General features: G+C 40.3%; 1 protein-coding gene across 2 annotated transcripts in view; it reads left to right on the top strand.

The window, feature by feature from the left end:
- SFXN1 (sideroflexin 1) overlaps positions 1–13,633 on the top strand; it is a 51,522-nt gene that overhangs the window by 25,602 nt on the left and 12,287 nt on the right. For both annotated transcript variants that reach the window (XM_012809126.2, XM_023515165.1), the window contains exons 3-8: positions 6,331–6,501; positions 7,515–7,613; positions 8,846–8,921; positions 9,509–9,594; positions 10,776–10,903; positions 13,209–13,258. In XM_012809126.2, coding sequence (XP_012664580.1) covers positions 6,331–6,501; positions 7,515–7,613; positions 8,846–8,921; positions 9,509–9,594; positions 10,776–10,903; positions 13,209–13,258 — 610 coding nt within the window. The remainder of the gene's footprint in view (positions 1–6,330; positions 6,502–7,514; positions 7,614–8,845; positions 8,922–9,508; positions 9,595–10,775; positions 10,904–13,208; positions 13,259–13,633) is intronic.

Genomic DNA, 13,633 nt, shown 5'->3' with positions numbered 1-13,633 from the left:
AAGCTAATTCTAAAATATATATGGAAATGCAAGGGATCTAGAATATTGAAAACAATTTTGAAAAAGAATAAAGTTGAGGAATTTATACTGCCTGAGCTTGATTTTTTTTTTTTTTTTGACATAGAGGCCCACTCTGTTGCCCCAGACTAATGTCCTGTGTCCTCAGCCTAGCTCATAGCAACTTTAAACTCTTTGGTTCATACCATCCTCCTGCCTCAGCTTCCCTAGTAGCTAGGACTACAGGTGTCCACCACCATGCTGGGCTAATTTTACTATTTTCAGTAGAGACAGGGCCTCACATTTGCTCGGGCTAGTCTCCACCTCCTGAGCTCAAAGGATCCTCCTGCCTCAGCCTTCAAGAGTGCTAGGATTACAGGCATGAGCCACCATGCCCACCCTATACTACCTGATTTTGACACATACTGTAAAGCTCTCATAGTAAAGACAGGTTCGTGTTGGTATACAGATAGATATGTAGATCCATGGAACAGAATGGAGAATCTTGAATAAACACAAACATACTTAGGGTGCCAAGATAAATCAATGAGGAAAGGACATTCTATTTAATGAATGGTTCTGGAAAAATTGGGTCATCATATAAAAAGTAAATGTTGATCCTTATTTTATACCACAAACAAAAGGTAACTTGAAATAGGGGATAGACCTAAATGTATCAGCTAATGCCATAAAAATGCTAGAAGAAATCATAAGAAAATCTTTATAACTTTGGTGTAAGCAAAGATTTCTTAGATAGGGCATATGATGAACACTGATAAATTAAAAATAAAATAAAGCACTGATAAATTGAACTTTATGGAAAGTAAAAAGTCTTTCCACTGCAGAAGACATTGTTTATAAAACAAAAATGCAGTTCATATGCTAGAAGGAAATATTTTCAACACTTGTATCTCATAAAGGATTTGTATCCAGAAGACATAAAGAATTCTTTCAATTCATTAAAAAGACAACCCAATTTTTAAAATTTCTCAAAAGAGTTGAGCAGATTTAGGACATTTCACCAAAGAAAATATAGGAATAGCAAGTAAGCATATGAAAAGATGATCAACATCTTTAGCTGACAGAGAAATGCAAATTAAAGCCACAAAGAGATACTATTTAATGCCTACTAGAATGGCTAAAAAGAGATTTGGTAAGTAGCTGTGGTAAGTTCATCAAATGGAATACTACTGGGTGTTTAACCAATTATCGGTACAAACAACAAGGTTGCATCTCAGAAGTATTATGCAAAGTGAAAGAAGCCAGGCGCAAAGTACTGCTGTGGTATGAATCCATTTACGCACAACTCCCACAGAGGCAATGCTGTAGGGTTAGAAAGCAAGTTGGTGGTTGGCAGGAAGTGAGGGAGTGACTTCAGAGAGCCCAGTTGGAAAGGGGGAAATACTCCCAGGGTGTCCAACCTGCAAGAGGCATGCAGATTATTTGCTTATCTGTGCTGTCCGATATCATGAAAAGTATGTATGGACTCCCCCCTTTTTTTTGCTCATCAGCTTTCATTAGTGTTTGTGTGTTTAAGGTATGGCCCAAGACAACTCTTATTTTTGTAATGTGCAGCAGAAAAGAAGAAAGGTTGGACACCCTCGAGGGTGGGTGCACTTTTCATTTTGCAAGAATCATCAAATTGCACACTTAAACTGGATAAGTGCTACTGTATTTAAATTATACATTAATAAAGCTAATTTAATTGAAAGTGTTATGAGCCCATAGGAAAAAAGGAGATACTTCCCAATTCTTTCGCAATCTTGACACTTATAAATGATGAAAATGTACTACAAGGAAACAATAGTCCATCTTACAAATAATGCAGAAATAAAAAAAAATAAATACCAGGATATTGGTTCCCAACATGAGCTAGTTAAGTTTTATTCCAAGAATGAAAAGGTGATTTGTTTTTAGGACATTTATTAATGTGATTTATTACATCAATAGATTAAGGAAAACAAGCCAAATTTTGATAGATTCCCCAAAGAAGCTAAAATTAGACAACTACTCACAAAATAACTAATCAGCTAGGAATAATAGCACTTCTTTAATGTGGTAAAGAATACCCATACATTTTCCATATCAGAAGACAGCCTCACCCTAAATAATAAAACATTAGAGCTGAGCTTCCCAAACAGACCTCTACAGAGTAGGAATCCTATGGAATTCTTAGAGGAAGAAGGGGAGGGAGAATGTTTTCCTAGTTAAATTCAGGAAAGTTTACCTCCCACTCTCGAGAATATCATATGCCATTAACTTTTTAAATTTTGCAAGAAATCCACGATAAAGAAAGCTGCTTAATCAGTTTGCCCAAACTTGAAAATGGGTCCCTTTTCTTTTTCACTTCTTTTTCATAACATCTGTTAATATCCAAGACATTGCCCTGGAAACATTGCACTATGAGGCATTCCTGTTAACGTAAGGAGCAAGCCTGGGATGTCTTTGTCTTCAGTATAACATCATTCTGGAAGTCCTTTTTGTCAGTAAGACAAAAAGAAATAAGTTATGGAGATATCAAAAAGATGAGACAGTTTTTTTATGTAAATGATATTCTCAACAGCCAATTGAAAAACCAGTGGAACAAGTAAGAACATGATGAGGGAGGGGGCCACTTATAATATATAAAAAAAATACAAAAAAAGATTGGTAGCTTCTTATATACCAGCAATAATCAATTATACAATCTCTCTTTTTTTTTTTTTTTTTGAGACAGAATCTTACTATGTTGCCAAGCTGGAGTGCCATGGCATCAGCCTACCTCACAGCAACCTCAAACTCCTGGGTTCAAATGATACTCCTGCCTCAGCCTCCTAAGTAGTTGGGACTACAGGTGCCCACCACCACATCCAGCTAATTTGAGTAGAGAGGGGTCTTGCTCTTGCTCAGACTGGTCTGGAACTCCTGAGCTCAAGCGATCCTCCCCCCTCAGCCTCCCAGAGTGCTAGGTCTACAGGCAGGAGGCACCATGGCAACTAGACAATATCTTTTATTCATATTCATAAGAACAATGAAAAAATGCCTGGGAACAAACTAATGCAGAAGCATGTGGCAATTACAGGACCACTGGGAGTCACTGAAGGAAGCATTTGAGTACATGGAGTGACATGTGGTAGGCCCAGATAGAAAGGCATTGTGGGCTTGGTGCTTGTGGCTCAGGTGGCTAAGGCACCAGCCACATACACCTAAGGTGGCGGGTTCAAATCCAGCCTGGGAGCACCAAAACAATGACGGCTGCAACCAAAAAAATAGCCAGGCGTTGTAGCGGGTGCCTGTGGTCCCAGCTACTTGGGAGGCAGAGGCAGGAGACTCGCTTGAGCCCAGGAGTTGGAGGTTGCTGTGAGCTGTGATGCCACAGCACTCTACCCAGGGGAACAGCTTGAGGCTCTGTCTCAAAAAAAAGAAAGGCATTGTGCTGCAGAGGTGTCACCTTTGTCTAGATTCATACAGTTTTAGTCAAAATACAATTGTGATCTCCTATAAAATTGACAAAATAATTCTAAGATTTATCTGTAAGAATAAATTAATGTATATAACTAATGCATTTTAGAGCAAGAAAAAGAACAGAATGAGGGACAGTTGACTCCACAATAAATGTTAAAATGGATGGTCAAATTTAAATGGTGGCTATTGGCATCAGAATACATAGATATGTGGGAACACAATAGAAGGTCTAGAAATCAAGCCTGGTATTCACAAAATCCTGATCGATGTAGACCAGCCAAATGGAAAATAAAGTTAAGCAAGCTTTACATTTTCATTTCTTAAGATAAATTTTAACAGATTAAAAGCTTCAGGCCAGGTGGCTGTAGCTCGCTCAGTGGTTAGGGCTCCAGCCACATGCACCAAGGCTGGTGGGTTCGAATGCAGCCCAGGCCTGCTAAACAACAATGACAACTGCAACAACAACAACAACAAAAATAGCTGGGCATTGTGGCAGGAGCCTATAGTCCCAGCTAATAGGAAGGCTGAGGCTGTGAGCTGTGATGCTACAGCACTCTACAGAGGGTGATAAAGTGAGACTGTCTCAAAAAAAAAAAAAGAATATTAATTTATTTTTAAACCCACAGAATAAAAGCCTAGTTTAGGAAGATTCTTAGTGGAAAAATAAAAAAGCCATGTGATGATGGAGGCACAGATTGGAGTTATACTTACAAGTCAAAGAACACCAAAGAATTCCTATGGCCATTAAAACCTAGAAAAAGGCAGGGAAGAATCCTGCCCTAGAGCCTGCAGAGGGACCAGGGCCCTACTGACACTTTGCTTTCAGACTTTGAATCTCCAGGACGGTAATTGATTAACAAGAGAATACATTTCTGTTGTTTTAAGCCATCCAGCTGGTGGCAATTTGTTTTTGCAGCTTTAGGAAACAAATATATCCTCCTTTTAAATGTTGCATGGTATGCCACTGTGTGATTGTAAAATACTGTGTAATATATTATACCAATGGCCTAGTGTTGGGCATTTTAACTGCTTCTGAGTTTTTTCATTTGTAAAGGATGGGAAAGTAAATAAACTCTTATGAATAAATCTTTCCCTACATTCAAGATTATTTCAAAAGCAATGAGTAAATGTGCAGGGACAGAGCTGTGTAAAACATTGAAACTTTAAACATGTCTTTTATTCTTCTACTTCAGTATGTCTTTCTATTTTTTTTTTTAAACAAAGTCTCACTTTGTCACCCTTGGGAGAATGCCGTGGCATCACAGGTCACAGCAACCTCAAACTCTTGGCCTCAAGTGATTCTCTTGCCTCAGTCCCCCCACCCCAGTAGCCAGGACTGCAGGCACCCACCACAACGCCCAGCTATTTTTAGAGATGACGTCTCACTCTGGCTCAGGCTGGTCTTGAACTCGTGAGCTCAAGCAATCAGCCTCCCAGAGTGCTAGGATTACAGGTGTGAGCCACCTCGCCGGCCTAAGTATGTCTTTTCTAAAACTCATCTCTGTCACCAGCAGCCGCATCATTATTTATGGAATTTGCATGCATACCGTGACTAACTCAGATTTTAATTTTGTTTCGTTGGTTATATTACATGCTGCCCTGAATTTTTTTTTTTTTGTATTTAGATAGGAATAAAATCTCTGCTTAGAAAGACTAAATAAGGCTCGGCGCCCATAGCACAGTGGTCATGGTGCTGGCCACATACACCAAGGGTGGCGGGTTCAAACCCAGCCCGGGCCAGGTAAAAACAACAATGACAACTGCAACAAAAAAAAAGCCAGGTGTTGTGGCGAGCACCTGTAGTCCCAGGCACTTGGGAAACTGAGTCAAGAGAATTGCTTAAGCCCAAGAGTTGGAGGTTGCTTAGGGTGACCAGATTTTAACATCTGTAAGGCGGGACTACGTGAGCGGGAGCGCGGGGTAGGGCCTGACAACAATGCAAACTTTGATAAGCCGTTCTTGATAATCACTTCTCAGCAATTATTTATTACAGTTTAACATTATAAAATTAACAAAAATAATATAAAACTCATATTCTGGCGAAATAACCATATGGCGGCCAAAAACCGTATATTCCCTTCTCGTTCTCCAGCAGGTTCGTTCATTCTTTCCAAAAATCGGGACTCTTTTAAAACGCGGGGGGACGCGGGACAAATTGCTGGAAAGCAGGACTGTCCCGCCAAAATCGGGAAGTCTGGTCACCCTAAGGTTGCTATGAGCTGTGACGTTATGGCACTCTACCAAGGGCGACATAGTGAGACTCTGTCTCAACAAAAAAAAAGAAAGACCACACAAATGTTTATCTGCACTCCTAGCATGTTTGTAATAGTTATTTGTGTATGTGTGTCATTGAAGCTTTTTTTCTTTTTCCTATTTTTTAGTAAAGACGGGGGTCTTGCTCTTGCTCAGCTGGTCTTAAACTCCTGAGCTCAAGCAATCCACCCACCTTGGCCTCCAGAGTGCTAGGATTACAGGTGTGAGCCACTATGCCTGGCATGAATTAATATTTTTAGTTGCCGTAACTTTCATCTTATTAAAATATAAAAATATTTTAGAGGTTGCAAAGTTCAAAATACATTTGAAACTATGTCATTTAAGACAAAAAGCATTTCAAAGTTGAATACTTCCTTGTTATACGAGATTTTTTTTTTTGCTTTATCAAAGATAAATAATTTAAAATGAATGTGTTCAAAAGTTCATTTTGAGCACTTACGTTCTGACATTTTAACTGACTATGTATGCATTAGTTAGAGTGTCACTACATCCAGGGACAGGGACTGTTGTTTTAGGTAAACATAAACTTTGAAACCTTTTAGCTACTTGTCTCTAGGGCATGAGTATGATATTTGAAATGAAAAATTGCCATGTTGTTTTTTGTTGTTTTCCTAGGCAAGGAATTATTCCTCCAGGTCTTACAGAAAATGAATTATGGAGAGCAAAGTACATCTATGATTCAGCTTTTCATCCTGACACTGGTGAAAAGATGATTTTGATAGGAAGGATGTCAGCTCAGGTTCCGATGAACATGACCATCACAGGCTGTATGATGACATTTTATAGGTAAGTTACAGATGTGTAACGGCAGTTTGTTTGATGTCACAAAAGCTTAAAGTACATTTTTTTGTTTCTAAATAATTTTATTGAAATGTCATTTTATAAACATATGAGGGGTTATAAATATGAGAATTAGCTCCATTGGAATGATTGAATCCTTCCACTTGTATCAAGACATTGTACTGCAAAAAGATACACAATAAAAAATAAAAATGAAAAAATATAATAGTATAATTTCTTTTAAAAAAGAAATAAATGTCATTTCATTTTTAGTTTCATTTTATATAATGTTACTACTCTAAAGGTCTTTTTACCTTTCTCCTCTGCTAAATATCATTTTCTTTACTGGGCAAAAGGAGATTGAATTTTTCCCTAAATCTTAGACCCAAAAGAAAATGAGGTAGAGAAAGAAAATAAAAAGTCTGGGCGGCATCTGTGGCTCAAAGAAGTAGGGGGCCGGCCCCATATGCCGGAGGTGGTAGGTTCAAACCCAGCCCTGGCCCAAAACTGCAAAACAATAAAATAAAATAAAATAAAAAGTCTGAGAAATTCTCCCTTTAATCCATTCACACAGATATGGTATAGGTACAGGAACTGGTATAATAGAGGTGTAACTGTAGACGTAGACATAGGCACCAACATAGATTGTCCCTGCAGTAAGGAGGGGCCAGGACTACTTAGCTCCCTATGGCTTCATTTTTCTCCAAAAGAAGGGATCTGACATTTATGGAGTGTTTACTGTCCCAGGCCCTTTACACATACAATCTTACTTCATCCTCATAGTAACCCCCTGAGCTTAGTGCTGTTCATACCTACTGGATGCGGACACTGAGGATCAGAGAGGGTAAAAGTCTGCTAGCCACACCCGTCCTAAGCCTCCGGCCCAATGCATGGTCGTTGCCCAGATTTCTTCCTTCCCCAGTGTTCCTCCTCTCTGGTTACTGGTGTTCACATGCTCTGCCCTGCACCTAGGGTTGGTCCAAGTGATCGCGGGTATGTGACTAAACACTCTGTTTCAGGACTACGCCGGCGGTGTTGTTCTGGCAGTGGATTAACCAGTCCTTCAATGCTGTCGTCAACTACACCAACAGAAGTGGAGACGCTCCCCTCACTGTGAAGTAAGGCTGTAAGATTCATGAGGGCTCTAAGGTTCCCCAGTGTTCCTATGATTAAGTGGTGACAAAAAGTATATCCATATAAACTGTTCAGAACCGTTCATTGTTCAGAATATTATGTGGTGTCTTTTAAGTAAAGTGTGTATTTTTCTCCCTCTGTATCAAAACACCCATTTTCTTCCAGCCTGCTTTCTCATTACTCAAGCTACTAGTAGCTCGTAGAATGATTCCTCTTTTGCACCCTGGATAGAGCATATTGCCTCTGTAGGACACATGGCAAGCAGCCCAGGTCTGCCTTCTGGTAAATGACAAGCTCTAACCCCTCCATTGTGCCCAAGTCAGCAGCCACCAACCTCGAAAGGAGAAGGGTCATCAGTGTAGTCTCTGCAGAAATCCAGAGAAGAGCAGGATGATGTGACCATTAAATTTGACTTTTTAAAAGATAGCCCAAAGGGAAAAAAGCAATGGGCTTAAAAATTTGCTTCCTGTAAAATAAATCTGACAGACTAAAATGTTAGCGTAACTTTTATTACATTTGAAAGAAAAGTTCTTTTTTTTTTTTTAATCACTTAAAATTGCATTTGACAGCCTGTGTTCTTCTGTCCTTGTATGGAACAAAGGATATTGAAATCTGCAAGCCAATGCTGTTTATCACAGTTAAAATTTCTTTTAAAGGAAGAGAGAATTGCTTGTGTTTTATTGCATTTTGAAGATGAGACTTAGGGTTTTCCCTCAGTAAGATAACATTTTTAAAATGCGGCACTCCATTTTTGCTTTCAATATGTGTATTTTGAGAGGTACTGTATTTTTTATTGAGGCAAATACAGTAGAACTTCTGTAAGTTGAGCCCCAACGGGACTGTGAAATTAGGTCACCTGAAGGAGGTGGTCAACTATGGAGGTTCTAATATATGTTCCAAACATTTAGCCCAATATACATTTGCCTGTAGGCATAGATTTCTGCACACAAATTCTCCCCCTCCCACAGATACCAAATCTGTATGTCTCCTTGTTTGAGGTTGTAGTCAGGTTATATGTGAAGAATCCTGTTTTTTGTGAGTCTGTTTGCTTTTTCTCCAGATTCTTCTCGTAAGAGCGATAACAAATGTTGTTTTGTGACCCCTCCGTTCTTAATCACCCTCTTTTATATTTCCCCCTTATGTATTTCTTCAAATAATGTTGTAGCAAAGTTCCCTGACAAGTGCTCACCATCCGGGATTCCTCTTTTCATTTCAGTGAATTGGGAACAGCTTATGTTTCTGCAACAACTGGTGCTGTAGCCACAGCTCTAGGACTTAATGCATTAACCAAGGTACTTGGACTTTTATTTCCATAATAACGATTCTTAGTTCGTTCTCACCTGCCCAGCTCAAAGTCCCTCTATCATCCCTCAAAATAGTTTAAGTCATACGACTTTCTTATCCTAGTCATTATCTTTAACTGCAGATTTTAATTATATCTTGTAATAAGTTTCAGGAGGGATATTACCTATAACATCTGCCAATGCGGTGGCCTGTGTCTGGCTCTAGGTATCAAATGCCAAGTGCTCACCCACCATTATAGCCTCCTAGACACTACATGTGGGCTGAGCACTGGGCCTCAGGCCACAGCTCTGCAGAGGTACAAGAGCCAGCGTCGGAGCTCAAGACTTTGGGACTCCCAAGCCATCCTCATGCAACCACACCAAGCTATCTGAAGGTCTTAGAAGTGTGCATGGTCCCAGCACTCCCATGCCAGGAATACAGAAATACCACTAGGAAACAAGGGTTGAAAGTATTTTTGGCCTGAGTTTCTATACAAATAGGAGTTTGCGTTAGCATTTTCAAGACGAAGTTAGTTATTTCCAACCAGTAATTCAGGAAAAGGAAGATAATGCTTTTGGAATTGTCTCTTCCACAGCATGTCTCCCCACTGATAGGACGTTTTGTTCCCTTTGCCGCCGTAGCTGCTGCTAACTGCATTAATATTCCGTTAATGAGGCAAAGGTAAGATTCATACACACTCTTAGCAAGGATTTGTGCTTGACAGGAGAGGCTCTTGTCATAATTAGCTTTGTTGAAAGTTTTAAAAAATTATTTTAGGCTCAGCGCCTGTAGCTCAGCAGCTAGGGCACCAGCCACATATACCAGAGCTGGTGGGTTCAAGCCCAGCCCAGGCTTGCCAAACAACACGGACAGCTACAACCAAAAAATAGCTGGGTGCTGTGGCGGGAACCTGTAGTCCCAACTATTTGGGAGGCTAAGGCAAGAGAATTGCTTAAGCCCAAGACTTTGAGGTTGCTGTGAGCTGTGACACCACAGCACTCTACCCAGGGTGACATAGTGAGACTCTATCTCTAAAAAAAAAAAAAAACTATTTTAATAGGTGCAGAAAAAATTGTATGAGATCTGGGATTCGCTTTAAAATAATCTGGGGTTGAGGGTGAAGGTGGGCCCATGGATGAAACAAGTTTAACCATGAGTTGCTAATTATTGGAGCAGGCTGAGGAGTGTTTGGAGACTTAAATTAGTTTCTCTATGTTTGTATCATTAAAAGATGTATATCAAGCTGACATTGGATTGTGCTTGGGTTGGACCAAGAAGGTGCCCGCAAAGAAAGTTTATTCTCCAAAATACATTTCTTCCCTTCCCCTCCAAGAATTTGCTTGGGGGCTTAAAGTAATATTAATCTATATCTTTGCAAATATTTTTTTAGAACTGGTAAAAATTAAAGGAGAAGAAAGAACAAGAAAAAGCATTTTGTAATAAATAGCAAAAAACCAGGGTAACAATAGGAGTTATTCAGTAGGGCCATACCCTAGTGCCTTCTTTTATGTCAATGTATTGAGTTAGTTGATTTAATAAAGCCCTGTATTATGTATTATGTTTCATTTGGAAAGTTGCTAAAATTTGCACATGGGCATAGAAATTAGGCATTTCTCTGAGTTACCATATCTGCCCTTCAAATCATATTGTTATCACAAAAGGTACACCCTTTTAAGTAGGCTTACCAGTGTTATTTTACTTTTGTGTTATCACGGGACTAAGCCAGTTCATGGTATTTAAAAATTAACATGTCGGTACCAAAAATGACACTTGAATGGATGTTTGGACTAAGTAAGGAGTGTTATTCCAAGACATTTTGTGAAGACACTGGGGAACTTCTTTATGTGTGTTTTGCTCTGCAGGGAACTCAAAGTTGGCATTCCTGTCACAGATGAAAATGGGAACCGCTTAGGGGAATCGGCAAACGCAGCAAAACAAGCCATCACACAAGTCGTCGTCTCCAGGATTCTCATGGCAGCCCCTGGCATGGGTCAGTAGAATGTTGTCCCCCGTTCTTTCATGCCGCACTATAGACTGAGCAAGCTTTTATGGATCGGGGAACAGGCAAAACAGTCAATCCTTTTCATGGAAATTGCCTCTGTGAGGAGAGGCAGAAAATAAACAAGTAAATACAGTACAGGATGTGAAGTGGTGATAAGGGCTAAGGGAAGGAAGTGGTGGGTGTTGGGGGGAGAGGCAGCTGGGGCAATCGGGAAAGAGGACTGGCTAGAGGTGAGGTCGTGGGCCAAACAGGGGTCAGGACCGGATATTCTGGGCAGAGGGAGGCCAACAGAGATGCAGGAGCTTGCCTGGGGCCTCGGAGACATCGTGAGAGCAGGTGCGCCTGGAGCAGAGTGAGGGAGGTGGGGAGCAGTAGGAAGGGCATCAAGAGGCCACGCAGGACAGAGTGTAAATGGCTGCCCTGGTGTTTCAAGCTAGGCTTTTTGTCTGAAAGGTAGAAAACCATTTAGTCTTTTGAACAGGAGAGTGGCACAGTCAAACTTAGGTTTTAACTGTGTCACTCTGGGTTGAGGAAAGACTGAAGGAGGAAAAAGAATGTTGGATGGAGCCTGTTCAGGAGGCTGCCTCACTGTTCCAGGCAAAAGACAGTGGCCGGTTGGACCCGGACCATGCAGTAGAGGATAGGAACTTGTTGGGAAGAAATTTGATCTTTAAAAACCTTGAAAAGAAACTTACAGAGCCCTTGGAAAGAAGTAGTTTCTACTGAAGATTTACCTGTATCAGTAGGAAACCCTGGGAACACAGAGCAAATTGGAATGGGTTAGAGCAGCTGCTAATAAAATGTTGCCAAGCCACTCCTCAAGTTTCCTCACTAGGGTTTGGGGCCAGCATCACCAAAAGCAGAAAATGTACATTGTATTTATTTCCTCTGAGGATTCTTGTCTACCTGGAGGGCTATTTAGAACTACCTGCAAAGCCCAAGAATTTGAGGTTGCTGTGAGCTATGACCTGAGATTTATAGCCCTCTTCATATTTAAAACAGAAATTTGTATTGAACAGAAAGTATTATTAGTGTTAAAACACATTCAATGTCATCATCTAAACTGAATGCAAATAGCAGTTGGATATGAAAATGAAAGTCCCAAATGAAGTCTACTTCATCCACCACTGTGCAGTTGTCCCACTGGTATTATTTTGCAGTTTTTACATTCTTCTGTGGCTGTGAGTGCTCATTAGCAGGCAAGTAGGAGCAGAACAAAAGGACATGAAGGAAAACCTTGAAGAACGTGAAATTTGCATTCCAGCTAACTGGAGAAAGATCGCCACTATCTGACTTAACAAAAGAACACCTTGGGCGTGGGATGCCAGTGTGTCCTGTGGGGGTGGCTAGTCCACAATCCTGAAATGTAGGCAAAGGGTCCCTGAATTCAGCACCACCACATTTGTTACTAACCTAGGAGGAGGCTGAGGAGCCCACTCCGAAGGGCCTGCTGAGCCCTGATTTCCAGGTTTGCTGAAATAGAGGTTGTCACTCAAACTTCTACCCTGGGTTTGCTGTTGGTCTGGGTCTTTCCCATTTCGAAATGCCTCATCATTTTGGAATTTAGCCAGCCCAACAAATCCATTTCCAGTGACTTGATTATTTGACATGCTATTGAGTCCCCAAAGGAGAAACAAAATCTTACTGTCTCAGTGAAATCTATGAGGGCAATTGACATATCCAAATATTGGAATGACAGTTTAGTGTGATAAAGGTTGTAAGTAAGTGAACTAACACTGCCCATCACATACCCAGCGTCTTACGTGCATTATCGCGTCAAATCATCACGGTCACTTTAATATGGTTTTCTCCATTTTAAAGATGAGGAAAATAGGAAACTGAGGCTCATAGATATTAGGTAACTTTCTCAGAGTCACCCAGCCAGCATGTGGTCTAACCTGTACTGAAGATAAGATTGTTTACTCTGTCCTTCACGCATGCTGGACACCCAAGGAGCATTTTCCATTTACATTATTAATACAGGAGGGAAAGATTCCTAGCATTGGTACCATTGCCTGTTTAAAGCTAAATGTCAAGTTCTCTTCAAGATAATAAACTTTTTGGCTGGCAGAGGGCATTACGTTATTTTTCAAAAATCTACAGAACAGGAACAGTTTTCAATTTAATAAATTTAAGTTTAATTATTTAAAGAAATACTACAGATAGTTTTCATTCTGCCAGCATGAAAATTGGGCTAAAAGTGACAAAAGACTCCTGTCAAATTGTTGGGATAAAATGCAAGCTGAAAATAGACATGAAATAAAGATTTAAGTGGCTCTATCTTTACTTTCAGCCATTCCACCATTTATTATGAACACTTTGGAAAAGAAAGCCTTTTTGAAGGTAAGACCCAGTTCTGTTTGTCATTTTCTCAATTCCTTTCATTCCTTTTCAGATTTCACACTATACAGAATATTTCCTACATAAATAGTGAGTAAAGAATTGAAAGGTCAGGCGATGCCCATAGCTCAGTCAGCAGGGCACCAGCCACATACAGCAAGGCTGGTGAGTTCGAACCCAGCCTGGGCCAGCCAAAACAACATTGACAACTGCACAAGAAAATAGCCAGGCATTGTGGCGGGCGCCTGTAGTCCCAGCTACTTGGGAGTCTGAGGCAAGAGAATTGCTTAAGCTTAAGAGTTTGAGGTTGCTGTGAGCTGTGACGCCACAGCACTCTACCCAGAGAGACAGCTAGAGACTCTGTCTAAAAAAAAAAAA

The sequence above is a fragment of the Otolemur garnettii genome, unplaced genomic scaffold (assembly GCF_000181295.1).
Source record: "Otolemur garnettii isolate 467f Iridium unplaced genomic scaffold, OtoGar3 scaffold00003, whole genome shotgun sequence".
Taxonomy (NCBI): Eukaryota; Metazoa; Chordata; class Mammalia; order Primates; family Galagidae; genus Otolemur; species Otolemur garnettii.
The sequence above is the reverse complement of the archived record's forward strand: the minus strand, read 5'-3'. Positions and strand labels throughout refer to the sequence as shown.